Below are 13,803 nucleotides of genomic sequence, written 5' to 3' on the forward strand. Positions count from 1 at the left end.
GTATTTGGATTCTGACTTCTGCAGGTTGTATTGTGCAATGAGCTTGGTGAAAAATGAGCTTGCTTTAACCATCATTGTGGTAGATTTGGGGTTGGTTGTAATGTTCCATGTGTTCTAACATTGATCTAGTACTTCAATTCATTATTTTTATCTTCCTCATGTAATTCATTAAAATTTAAATTAAAAACAACTCCTTGAAGGTAATGCATTTAGAAATGGTACAGCATTTGAGTCAAAAATATTTGGGCTATTTTGTATGAACTAAAGTAAACACAGGTAAGTTCTGCACATAAGGTTTCAATAAGACTTAGCAAAATCAGGCCATTTGGCCCATCAAGGCTGTTCTACCGTTTGATCATAGCTAATTTATTATCCCTCTCAACCCCATTCTCCTGGCTTCTCCCTGTAACCTTTGTTGCCCTTAATAATCAAGTACTTATCACAGCCTTTGCTTTAAATATAATGACTTGGCCTCCACAGCCATCTGTGGCAATGAATTCCACTGATTCACCACCCTCTGGCTAAAGAAATTCCTTATCTCTTCTAAAGGGATATTCCTGTATTTTGAGGCTGTGTGCTCTGGTGTTATTTGAACATCCTTTCCATATCCACTCAATCTAGGTCTTAAATTATTCAAAGGTTTCAATTACATTTCTCTTTCTCTCTTCCCCCCCCCAGTTCTCTAATCGGTAGCAAGTAAAAGCCCAGAGCCATCGAATTTGGTGTGATCAAGGCCTTACAAAGCCTCACCATTACATCCTTCCTTTACATTCTAGTTCACACAAAATGAATGCTAACGTCGTAATTGCCTTCCTCACTACTGGCGCTTTAAGTTAAGCTTTAGGGAATCCTGCACTAGGGCTTCCAAGATCCTTTAGCAAATAGTCTGTGCCTTTACTCCTTCTACCAAAATGCATGCCCATGCACTACCCTCCATTGTTTCCTTTAGAGGTTGCTATTTTCAGATGCAAAAGCTGTAGTTCAGAATCCGGTTGTCTGTGCTCTGAAAATGTTCTGAACAAGAATCTGACTGATCCTTGAGCTGAGGTTTGTGCTGATTGTACAGCAGCAAGTCTCAGATTGCTAGTGTCCAGGCCCTTAGAACTGGGGTATTCTGTAAATCAGCCAAGTTTAGACGAGCGAGAGCCATATCTTGGGGTTAGTTGTGTAACTCTTTGATACATTCTCAAAATTCCTGAAACTGGTTTGTTTTCTCCCCAGTCAGAATCAGGTTTATTATCACAAACCTGTCATGAAATTTGTTTTGTTGAAGCAGTACAGTGGAATGCATTTAATACACTATAAATGATAAGAAATATATATTGGAAATGAGTGCAAAGCAGAGCAAAAATAGTGAAGCAGTGTTCATGGGTTCCTTGTCCATTCAGGACTCTGTTGGAGGGGAAAAAGCTGTTCCTAAAACATTGAGCATGGGTCTTCAGGCTCTTGTACTACTATTGGACAGGAGGTAATGAGAAGCGAGCATATCCTGGATAGTGAGGGTCCTTAATAATGGAAGCCACCTTTCTGAAGCATTGCCTTGATGGTAGGGAGGCTATTGCCCTTGATGGATAAGCCTACAACTTTCTGCAGCTTTTTCTGATAACGCACAAAGGCCCTTCTGTACCAGACGGCAATGCAACCAGTCAGAAAGCTCTCCACAGTATATCTGTGGAAATTTGCTAATCTTTAGTGACATACCGAATCTTTTCAAACTCCTTATGAAATATATTGAGGGTAAAGGTCACAGTAATTCATTGCAACGTCCATCACTGTCCTAGAGAGTAAAACACTATTTTTCCTCTCCTACTTTTGTAGAGGTGCTGGACCTGCTGATTTGCAGCTTAGCCCCAGTTGCATTACCACTACTGACCCCTGTAGACATCTTGGAGTAGAGCAGTAAGGCAGTCACTTCAATCTAATCTGTCTTCATTCCTATTCCCAACATCCTGCACAGGGGAACACTTTTTTTTCTCCCTGGCACAGAGCAGATGAAACCCCTGGTATTTTTGAGGAGATTCTGAAAGCCATATTACTTGAGAAGTCTGTTATGCAGGGTAAATTCTAACTTTTGAAATCTAGATTCCATCAGTGTTCGTATTTAAGTCTGTGATTTGGGTATGGGCTGCATTTCCAGTGCATTTCTTTTATATAAATTGTCTTTATAGGAGGAATTGTTAGCTCTTATGTTGGGCATTTACAGCTCAGGCAGATCAATTGTTCTGTTTTCTGTTGCTTTACACGGCCACTGATTTCATTTCCCTTTGCAGTGGCTTCTTTCTCTTCTATGTGCCAGACAAGCTGTCAAGAAAAGTTGCACAGGAGCATTTCCTGGGCAGGTACATGCTAGCACCCTCAAGGGTCCCGTGAATCATTAGTATTCATGCATCCCGCAATGTTTCATGCCTCTGCGTGTTTGTGGCATATGTAGCTCTTTAATTAGCTGGAGTGGCATGGAATTCTTCTGACTGAACGCTGCTGTGATGCAGCTCCTTTTTGACAAGCTACAAGTGCTGCTTTTAAACATTTTTTAATGAATTTTTTTGCAATTTGCTTACTAACAAAGTGCTTAATTGTTTCATGATCTGGAATTTGAAACTAATAAGGCATGCCCTTCTCAGTCATTTCTAAATAAGCTGGTTTCATGCATTACCTGCTGCTCACTACAGCACTATTAGTCTTGTGCGATGTTATAATTTACTTGAAGGCGTGCTGTGTATGCTTTCCTTTAAACATAGCTCCCAGTAGTTTCAAACTCTGGTTTGTAATACCTTTGGTCTTCAGTAACTTGTTATTTTGTTCTTTGTTGCCCACTTTGAATTGGGTCCGCATGTCATTGTTTACATAAGCCTTTCACCAGCAGTGTTGCTAAACTCCATGTGGCTGTGTGGGCATTGAATTTCTTTACAAATGCATTGATTTGTAAGTCGCTCATTTATTTACAGCTGCAGGCAGGAAGGTTCATATTCATAGCTTGCGATGAAGGACTGTCCAAGCCGTTGAACTAATGAGGAATGTGTGGATCACGAAAGACACATTTGACAGCATCTGTGGAGAGAAATAACTGTACAGGCATTAGACCTTTTTAACCTGGCCATCCTGAGTGCTATCACCATTTTCGGCTTTTATGTTACCAGCAGCCACAGGATATAGCTTTTGCTTTGTGGGGATGGAATAAGTTTAAGTTCAAATTTATCGGTATTTAACCATATACATGTATACAGCTAAACGAAACAACACTCCTCTGGGACCAATGTGCAAAACACAGTACGTAATCACACAGCACGTAAAATAGTATGAACACAGTACTATTAACAAGGTATTCTGTAGATGCACAAGCAAATTACATATATGGCACAGTTAAATACACAACAGTACAGTGCTACAGGTGCGGACTCGGTATTAGCAGAGTGTTTTGAAGTCTCACAGCCTGGAGGAAGAAGCTGTATTCCAGCCTAACAGTTCTTGTTCTTTACTGCAGTACCACTGCTAGATGGTACAGAGTCAAAGAGATTGTGGGACATACGGGAGGGGTCCTTGATAATGCTAAGTGCTTTGTGAACGCAGAGCTTCTGGTATACGTCCTGAATTGTGGGGGGTGGGGGGGGGGGTGAGGTTCAGAGGGGAAAGACCAATTAGTAATACTTCTGGCAATACTAGAAACTAATTTCCAAGTTGTTATAAGATCTTTTTGGCTTTGTTCTGTATTTTTACTGTAGGGTAAAGATCAGGGCTGTACTTGTATATCAGTATTAGGCACAGCACAAAGTGGATATAGTGAAATTCAAAAATAAAATACATTTTGGAGAAAATGGCACTAGAAATACCGATTGGGCATTGGCTAAATCTATCATTGTGATTAGTGTGTTAAAGGTAACAAGTGCAGTTTTATCTGGATACAGTTCAGTAAGTTTACATTTCTGAATTCACATATTTGCAACTAGTCTCCAGTTTATGCCTTCAAGGCTCAAAATTCAAATTAATTTATCATGTGTACATCGAAACATACAGTGAAGTGCGTCACAAACAGAAAATCTGCAGACGCTAGAAATCCAAGCAATACACAAAATGCTGGAAGAACTCAGCAGGTCAGGCAATATCAATATCTATGGAATCTGTATCTATTGAAAAGAGATTAATGTTTTGGGTCGAGACGCCTCAGCCAAAATGCTGATTGTACTCTTTTCAATAGAAGCAGCATTTTGTGAAGTGTCATTTGTGTTGACAACCAACGCACCCACGGGTGTACCGGGGTAGCCTGCAAGTGTCCCCACGCATTTCGGCACCTACATATCATGTCTACAATTATTGGCAGCACAACATAGAGCACAATAAAACAGAAACCAACAGGCAACAAAACAACAGCTAAGCAAGCCCTGTTCTTCTTTCCCTCCCACCCACACAGATAAACAGGGCACCCAGGACAGGCTTTGGAGCATTGTTAATCTTTGTCCAGTTCCAGCATTGAGGAGCAATCAGGAGTTAGCCCAACTAAGTATGAAAGCAAACTTTGTTCATTATTTTATCTTTTAGAAATGCTAAAATTAAAATATCTACTTGTTTAATTCATATTCTGAGCTTTGGTAAGATGTGCATAAACTTACCTAAACCTTGTGACTGAAAGCACATTTTCCAAAAGGCTTAATTTAATTACATGACATTGGGAACATTTTAAAATTCATCAGAAGTGATTACTGTCAGTAAAAGACTGGACACAGTTTAGAAACAGATTTAAAGGGGATGTGGCAATATAATGATTTTCTATTTGAATAAAATCAGAATCCTGGGAATTTGGAGAAGTGCTTTAGAATTCCATCAGCCACAAGTTGAAATGTGAATTATAAATCTGGAATAGAACACTGGCATTGTAAATACTGACCATGAGGTGATAGAATTTTATTAAACAAAAATTAAATCAAAGGCCTAAAAGTAATAAGGTCTGGAGTTTACTGGTCTGTGGTTCCAGACATACAACTTTCAGGAATAGTCTAGAATGTGACTTTGTAAAAATTAAAATCTTAATGCATGGTGGCAGTATCTTCATCACACTGACTGCTGCAGCTCAAAGCAGCTTATTATCACCTTCTCAAGGGTAGTCATAGAATGAGCTATAATGTTGGCTTTGCTTGTGACACCCATGTCGAGGTCCTTCGAAGCTGCCTAAAGATTCAAAGTTGAATTAGTGTAATAGATACGAGAGATTCTGTAGATGCTTGAAATCCAAAGAAACACAGACAAAATGCAGGAGGAACTCGGCAGGTCAGGCAGCATCTGTGGAAAGGAATAAGCAGTTGAAGTTTCCGGCCAAGCCTCTTCATCAGGTCTGGCACAAATCCTGATGAATGGTTTCTGCCCAAAAAGTCAACTGGTTATTTCATTCATGCTGCCTAACCTGCTGAGTTCCTCCAACATTTCGTATGTCTTGGTGTAATAGAGTTATACAAAGTGGGAACAAACCCTTCAACTCAACTTGCCATGCCGAACAAGTTGCCTATCTGAGCAAGTCTTGTTTGACCCATATTCACTGAACCAGGCGTTCCCAACCTTCTTTATGCCATGGACCAATACCATTAAGCAAAGGGCCTGTGGAACCTGGCTAAGAGCCCCTTCTCAAAACCTTTTCTATCCATGTACATGTCCAAAAGTGACTTAAACATAATTGTAACTATCTCTACCACTTCCTCTGGCATCTATTCCATACAACCACTACACTTGTCTGGAAAAACCTTCTCCTCAGTTCCCCTTTTGGTTCAGTGTGGTGTAGGGTGGGTGGAAGATTCAATGTCTTGTAGTTTTAGACTTCCCCCACTCTGGGGGAAGAAAGACTCTGACCATCGACTTCAACTATTTTGGAAACTTCTAAAAACTTCTATGAATGAAAGTCTCTTCTAAGGAAGATACAGAAATCTTTGCCAGGGCTCTAGCAATATCTTCCTTCTTGCTGCCATAATATCCTAGGATACTCAAGGTCAGGCCCCAGGAATTTCAAAGTTCAAAGTAAATTTACTATGAAAATACATATGCCACTATATACTACCTTGAAGTTCATTTTCTTGCAGGCATATGCAGGAAAATAATGTAGTACAAGATTTTACAATGGAAAAACTATAAAAGGCATGCATTCAATGTTGAAGATAAATAGTGCAAATATATTTTCAAAGTAAATACATAATACTGATTTGTAGAGTCCTTGAAAGTGAGTCCGTAGGTTATGGAATTGGTTCAGAGTTGTGAATGAGGTTCTCTACACTGGCTCAGGAAGGAATCTGATGGTTATGGGATGACTGTTCTGAACCTGGTAGTATGGGACCGAAGGTTCCTGAGCCTCCTGCCCAATGGTAATAGCAAGAAGAGAGTGTGCCTAGATGATGGGGGTTGTTAATGGTCGATGCTGCTTTCTTGTGGCATTGCTCCTTATTCACCTTGTGTGCCTCAGCACCTCTTAAATGAATACATTTTAACTGTATTTATTGTGGAGAAGGTCCTGAAAGCTAGGGCATTCAGGGAAGTCAACAGTGAGGTCCTGAAATATATCGATATTATTAAGTTCTCTCTCATCCCTGGCTCCGCACGTAAGTGTGTCATGTCCTATTCCAACAAAATGGCAAAGTACAGGATGGGGGTGGAGATGTGTCCTTACCAAAGGATGTGTAAGGCACTCCTTCCCTCCACTAGCCTGCAGGTCACCCTTGGGCAAGGTGTAGCACCTGCTTAGCCCCCTGATCAGGGTCACATGAAGCCATGGAAGCAGGTGGTGAATGGTGGTGGTATGAGTATCTGATGCATATCATATGAGTCCTGGGGTCACCTATCTGTAAAGACACTGCCCAGAAGAAGTCAATGGCAAACCACCTCCAGAAAAATTTGCCAAGATCAATCATGGTCAAGGAAAGACCATGATCACCTACGTCATATGACACAGCACATAACAAATGAATACTGTGTCACACTCAGCCTTTTATTTTGGTGAAAGCCCTATTTGATATTTTTGTTCTGAGTATCAAATTTAGGTATGTGTTTTTCATTGTGTTTCAAAATCTGTCGCTACGGACATTTTAACTTTAATAAGAACATGAAAAATAAAGTTGGGAGCAATAACATTGTGGTTTAATTACTAGTCTGGAACTAAACGTTAAGAAACTTGAATAAAAACAAACCTGTTTGTGAGAGAGAAGGGTTAGAATAGGTTAAGAGGTTGGCACAACATCTTAGGCCTAAGGGACCAGAGGGTGCTGTGCTGTGTTCTGTTCTGTGTTAAACCTGCCAGAAACGCTCAGCAGGTCAGGTAGTGTGTGTGAGAAGAAAAACGTAAGTCAGATCTGAGATGCCTCATCACAGCTCTGAGGAGCTTAGCCCTGAAACAGTTAGCAGCACACATACATTTGGAGGAACTGAGCAGGTCAGGTAGCATCTGTGGAAAAGAGTTGAACGGTCGACATTTTGGGCTGAGATCCTTTTTCAGGACTTGTCTTAAGTGTCCTGAAGAAGGGCTTCAGCCTGAAATGTTGACTTTATTCTTCTCCACAAATGCTGCCTGACCTGCTGAGTTGCTCCAGCATTTGTGTATGTTACTTTGGATTTCCAGAATATGCAGATTTTCTCGTGTTTGTGTTTCTCCTTCCTGAAATGCTGTCTGACTTGCTGTATGTTCCCAGAATTTTGTTTTATTTTCAAGTTTCCTGTATCTACAATTTTTGTGATTTTTTTTTTCTCTCCTCTTCAGAGCCAGGAGTTCAAGTTGCAACATGGCAGTTGTGGAATTTAAATTCGGAATCAAGATTTATTAGCACTGATATGTCATGAAATTTGTTTTGCAGTAGCAGTACAGGAAAACACATACAAAAACCAGTTACAATAAAAAATGTATATTAAAAAACAAGTAGTGTAACAATGAGCCAAATAGTGAGGTAGTGCTCGTGGATTGTTCAGATATATGATGGCTGAGGGGAAGTAGATGTTTCTAAAACATTGAGTATGGTGGGAGACAGGCGCCCATGATGGAGCTGTCTGAGCTTACAAACCTCTGCAGCTTCTTTCTCGAATCTGTGCATTGGCACCTCCATATCAAACAGTGACGCAGCCAGCCAGAGGAAACTTATGAGTGTCTTTGGTGACGTACCAAATCTCCTCAAACTCCTAATGAAATATTGCCGCTGGCATGCTGCCTTTGTAATTGTATTACTATGCTGGGGCCAGGACAGCTCCTTGGTGAACAAAAGGCCTTGTGATTATGAAATCAGGTGATTTTTAAACACTTGACTGGCCCTGTAGTGTCCCAGTCAGAAAGGAAGCCTTCTGTTGCTGCATGGTCTGCCAGGCATATGATTACAGACTCTGCAATGTGGTTGTCAACAAAAGCATTCAGCTGTACAATATTTGGTCAGCACAAGACTGTGCTAAATGAAGAAGGTTGTCTACACCACTTTTTGATTGTTTAGGCATGCTGTCTTTCCTAACACCCAGAAGCTATGTAAGCTTCCTATACTGGAAGTTCACTTCAGTGGTGCTAGACCACACCTGTAGTGCATTCATTAGAGTACAGCTGGAGCAGGTACTTGAGGTGATACACAACTGTATTCAAAATGGATCTATGGTAACCGTTGGTTTGGAAACTTTTAAAAAAAAAAACTCAAATGTTTAAGTTTGGGTGGCATTCATAAATATAGTGCACTTCTAGGTCTTCTGAGTACCCCAAACAGAGCTACATTGCTTAATTTTTTTAATGTAGGAAGTAAATGAGAGATTAGAATGACAATGGCTTGACTGAGGTTAGATTGCAAGTTTGCAAGAATTGCATGCCTAGTTTCTGTACTGAAGAAACATTCGATTGATGTTTTCAGGATATTGGGGTGAACTGATTGGATGGGTGATGAGAGCCCCTTTTGTCTAATCTCATACTTCCTTTGATGACACAGAGGACATGTAGGCCAATGACTCTATGTAGCTACCAGGGAATAATCCCATTCACCCTATTTCTCTCTCCTACTCCTGAACAACTACTCTCAGATGTGCCCCTCACTCTGCTTTTTGTCATTAATCCACACTAAAATTTAACGTACAGTACCCAGTTAACATATTGAATGTGGGTTGAAACCACAATATCTGAAAGAACCCATTTGACCTAGACAATATGCACATTTATTAGGGAGAATAGGTTTAATCTAAAATTCAGGTTTGAAGTTGGGTAACTTCAAATGTAATATCCCCACAATTTACTAATCCTAACCAGTACATCTTCAGGAAACAAAGATGGTACAAATTTGAAACTGTTAAGCAAGCACTCGAATTGATACTCGATCAGTTGTTTAATTTTAAATCTGACACTGATTAGTAAATCCACTAAAGATCCTTTAAGAGAGGCAGTGAAATGGAGTATTCATAGAGAAAGATCACTAGCTATTATTTATTAAGTGGCAGAAAAGTCAGTGATCTTACCCAATACTTTTAAGGAAATTATGTAAGTGTTTCCCTAACGTTTAACTTTTAAATGGAAGTTAAGATTAGCTTTTTTTGTCACATCGAAACATACAGTTTTGGGTCAACATCCCCATGCAGTCTCAGGATTGTGCTGAAGGCAGTCTGCAATTGTTTCCATTCTTCTGGTGCCAACTTAAGTACTGTGCCAAAGTCTTGTGTGTATTTATATATCTATATATGTATGTGTGTATAAATAATATATATGTATATATTGATATATAAATAATACATATATATGTATGTATATGTGTGTATATATATGTGTGTCTGTATTTTATATATATCCATCTTAAAACTTCTGCACGGTACTGTATTTGTCAATGTGGAGCAGATAGCGAGTTTGTAAATCTGGCAGGAGCAAAGGCTGTTGGGAATGGCAAGAGTAGAGTGCCACAGGAGGGGTGTGGGACAGGTGGCACAGAAGGAGCGCCAAGGGCAGAGGGAGGTGCGGGTGTAGACACACCCAGCCTTGAGACACTAGGCAAGGTCATTTGATTTCAAACAATTGGTTTATCGATTATTACAGAATGTCTCTCTGGTGCTTTCTGCTCCCTCCCCTCTCCTTTCCCCTTTTCCCAACCATGATTCCTCTCTCCCAACCCCCTTCTCACTCTCAGTCCACAACAGAGACCCATAGCTGAATCAGGTTTATCGTCATTTACATATGTTATGAAATTTGTTGTCTTTTTTGGCGGCAACAGTAGAGTGCAATACATAAAATTACTACTGAATTGTGTAAAGTCTAGCTAGCTAGTCCCTTAGATTTTTGCATAGTACAGTAACATTCCCACAACTTACTCTAATCTGTACATCTTCGGAATGTAGGAGGGAAACCAGTCAAAGGGAGAATGGGCAAACTCCTTACAGACAGCAGCTGGAATTGAACCCAACTGATTTTTAAAAAAAAATTTGTCTGTAGATCAGTCAAACTGTTCCTAGGACTGTAATTCCTGAGATAAACGGTACCACAGTTTCCAGTCAAATAACTGAAAACCCCGAGTAAGAGAGCATAAGATATAGGAGTCTGTCTGCCATTTCATAATTTCCCCCTCAGCCCCAATCTCCTGCCTTCTCCCTGTATTCCTTCATGCCGTGACTAATCAAAAATCCATCGACCTCTGGCTTAAGTATACCCAATGACTTGGCCTTCACAACTGCCAGTGGCAATGAATTCTGCATAGCTGATGAGCCTCATGGTTTTGATCTTTAAATCTAGTGCTTGCACTTGAAGGAGAGAAAGGGATATTGTTATCACTGATAGCACTCCTTTTTTAAAAAAAATGCCAAACCAGGATTTAGTTCCCCTGCATTGGCTAAGAGTTCATTATGCTATATTGAAACCAGCCTTAGAAATTTCAGTTTGGTCACACTGATAAATTACAAAGGCCTGTCTTCAGTATATGTGTGTGTGGGAGAGGAGTAGTTTTTTTTCTATAGCTAATTTTGTAATTTTGCTTGTATTAGTGCTAATTTTATGCAAGAAATTCTGCAAGAAAAACATGCTAATCCTCCTTCCATCTCAAATAAGGGCTTGTCTGTTAAGAAGTTTCCAATTCCTGTCACATTCACCCAAACTTCAATGAATAACATAGTATAGTGGGAGCGAGATGGTTGACGTGCTCTGACTTTGAGCCAAATTTCTAGATTCGGTGGCAGTGGCGGAGGAAGGTGATGGAATGGGAATGCACTTGAAAGCCTCTGACTCTTCTGTAGAGTCTCACGAACTGGATGACTTTGAGGCAATGGTTTCAGAGCCGATCTTCATGCCTGTGGAGAGCCAGGACGCAGTTCCAGCATCGTACAGCAGAGTGAGTTGATGTACTTCTGTCTTGTTTCCATCATAGACTTTGCTAATTGTTTGCAATTTGTTTAATCAGTGTAATTCATGTAAATTAAAGACTCTCTACTTTCACCTCCCTCAGCACTTGCAGTGAGCTGATTAACTGATAGCTTCAACCTGACAGCTACATTCAATATTTCAAAATTGTTTATAATCATTCTTCAGTATACAAGTTTTAATGGTTGTTACTCAGGATCCGATGCAGCATAAAAAAAAAGCAATAAGCATTAAAAACAGAAATATATATAAAAAATCCTATAAAACCAATGTACAAGTAACTGACTATGGCCACACATACATAAGATTAGCTTAAATACATAGACTGATTGTACATAAAGTGATGCTAAGTGCAGGAGTATCATTACACAAGTATGTATATAAGGTGAGTGACAGGAAATATTAAAGTGACAAAGTGACATGTTAAGAGAAACTCTTCTAGGTAGCATCAGTGTGTATGAAAACACAGTAGGACAGTGACTGTCAGTTGTAGGTGTGGGGTGTAAATATGAAGTGGTAGTGCATGAGGGTGCTGAGAGGCTGTGGAAAATTGTTAATGGGTAGAGGCATTGACCAGTTTAACAGCTTGGGGGGAGTAACATTTTGAGTCTGGTGGTCCTGGCGTTGATGCTGCCTGGTCTCTTCCCTGAGTGAGACGAACAGTCCATAAGCAGGGTGGGTAGGATCCTTCATGATATTGCCTGCTTTTATTTATTGAGATACAGTGCAGAATAGGCCCTTCCGGCCCTTTGAGCCAAGCCACCCAGCAATCTCCCGATTTAGCGTTAGCCTAATCTACTGACTGGTCCATCTTTGGACTGTGGGAGGAAACCCACGCAGTCAAGGGACGGACGTACACATTCCTTACAGGTAGCAGTGAGAATTGAACGGTGGTTGCTGGTACCACAAAGCATTATGCAAACCACTACGCTACCTTGTTGCCCTTTTCTGGCACCTTTCTTCATGTTCATCCTTGATGGCAGGTAGGCTGGTGCTGGTGATGTGATGGGCATTTTTGTAGGAGTTGGCAGGTTGTCCAAAGTCATTAGGTTTGGGCTGTACTTTCTTCCAGCTGGGCCTTCCTGTGGGAGGTTGGTTCTCAGCTGATCAGCAAGACCCAGCATAATGCATAGCAAGTGGCAGGATGGCTTTGGCAACTGGTGAGACTCTGTTCCAGGTTCACCAACTGTAATAGCTGCCACTGAGATTAAATGTATAGTTGGCCCTTCTTATCCGTGAGTTCTGCATGCGCAAATTCAACCAACCGTGAATCAAGAAAACCCATTAGTGCTCTTCTAGCACTTGTTGTTCGAGCGTTACAGACTTTTTTTCTTGTCGTTATTCCCAAAACAATGCAATATAACAACTATTTTACAGAGCATTTACATTGTATTAGATATTATAAGTAAGATATTATAAATAAGATGATTTAAAGTACATATATGGGAGGATGTGTGTAGGTTACCATGGATTGGGATAAATGAAATTGGAAGTTCTTTTACTATGCAAGTCGGAACAGGTACATCTGGTATTATTTAGGGTCAGTCAGTCAAACGTTTATCTTAGTGTATAGTATATATTTTACTTTTCAATACATATAAAACTCTTAAGAACGTATGTTTCAGCGCCGGGCTCGGGAAGTTCCGGAGTTCAATCCAGTGACAGACAACTTCCGAGCGTGCTCTCCATCCGTGCCTGGTTGATGTGGAGGATCCAAAAACCCAAAACCCAATATTTAAACCACTGCGTTGCTTAGAAATAATTGTAGCTTTCATTGGAGCAGGGCCTTTCTGACTTTATCCTTTAAAATTATTCCGATAGTTGACCAACTGTAGTCTTAACGCTTTTCCAATGATCGAAGGCGTTTCACCTCTTTCCGATTGCTTTATTATTTCCACTTTATCGTGATTATTTTAGTGAACAGAAACGCTGTGGATTCAGTGCTCCGCCACCTGGTCCTAATGTCCACTGCACTGAGACAGGTTAAATAAGGTCTGGGGTTCCGCTGGGTCCTAAGGTCCACCGCGTTGAGACAGGTTGAATAAGGGACTTGAGCGTCTGCGTTTTTTGGTAATCCCTCGCTGATAAGGAGGGCCAACTGTATGTTTGTTTTAACTTTAAGAAAAATAGTCATTCCAAGTTCAAAGTAAATTTATTATCAAAGCGCATATGTCACCAAATACAACCTTGAGATTATTTTTGCGGACATACTCAATAAATCCTTAAACATAAGCTGGGATCCATTTTAAAGAAGAACTACTTTTCTTTTACATTGAGGTCCTAAAATACTCTCAAACACGTGCAATTCCTTTAAGGTGAACGAATAGGTCTCTCTGTTCTCTCTCAATGATGACTGCTAATCGCTGCAGCTACAGCAGGCAGGTTTTCTTGCTTAAGATGTATGCACAAGAAATCCACTAGGAGAACTTGACCACACAAAACCAGGCTCAGACCATTTCTATCCCACTGTTAGCTGACTGTTGAATGGG

General features: G+C 40.3%; 1 protein-coding gene across 5 annotated transcripts in view; it reads left to right on the forward strand.

Moving 5' to 3' along the window:
• tsc2 (TSC complex subunit 2) overlaps nucleotides 1-13,803 on the forward strand; it is a 128,029-nt gene that overhangs the window by 92,826 nt on the left and 21,400 nt on the right. For 3 of the 5 annotated variants that reach the window (XM_073060205.1, XM_073060206.1, XM_073060208.1), the window contains 3 exons: nucleotides 2,271-2,339; nucleotides 4,406-4,495; nucleotides 11,122-11,285. In XM_073060205.1, the coding sequence (XP_072916306.1) occupies nucleotides 2,271-2,339; nucleotides 4,406-4,495; nucleotides 11,122-11,285 (323 nt within the window). The remainder of the gene's footprint in view (nucleotides 1-2,270; nucleotides 2,340-4,405; nucleotides 4,496-11,121; nucleotides 11,286-13,803) is intronic. The other 2 variants (XM_073060207.1, XM_073060210.1) reach the window with 2 other exon arrangements.

The sequence above is a fragment of the Hemitrygon akajei genome, chromosome 11 (assembly GCF_048418815.1).
Source record: "Hemitrygon akajei chromosome 11, sHemAka1.3, whole genome shotgun sequence".
NCBI lineage: Eukaryota > Metazoa > Chordata > Chondrichthyes > Myliobatiformes > Dasyatidae > Hemitrygon > Hemitrygon akajei.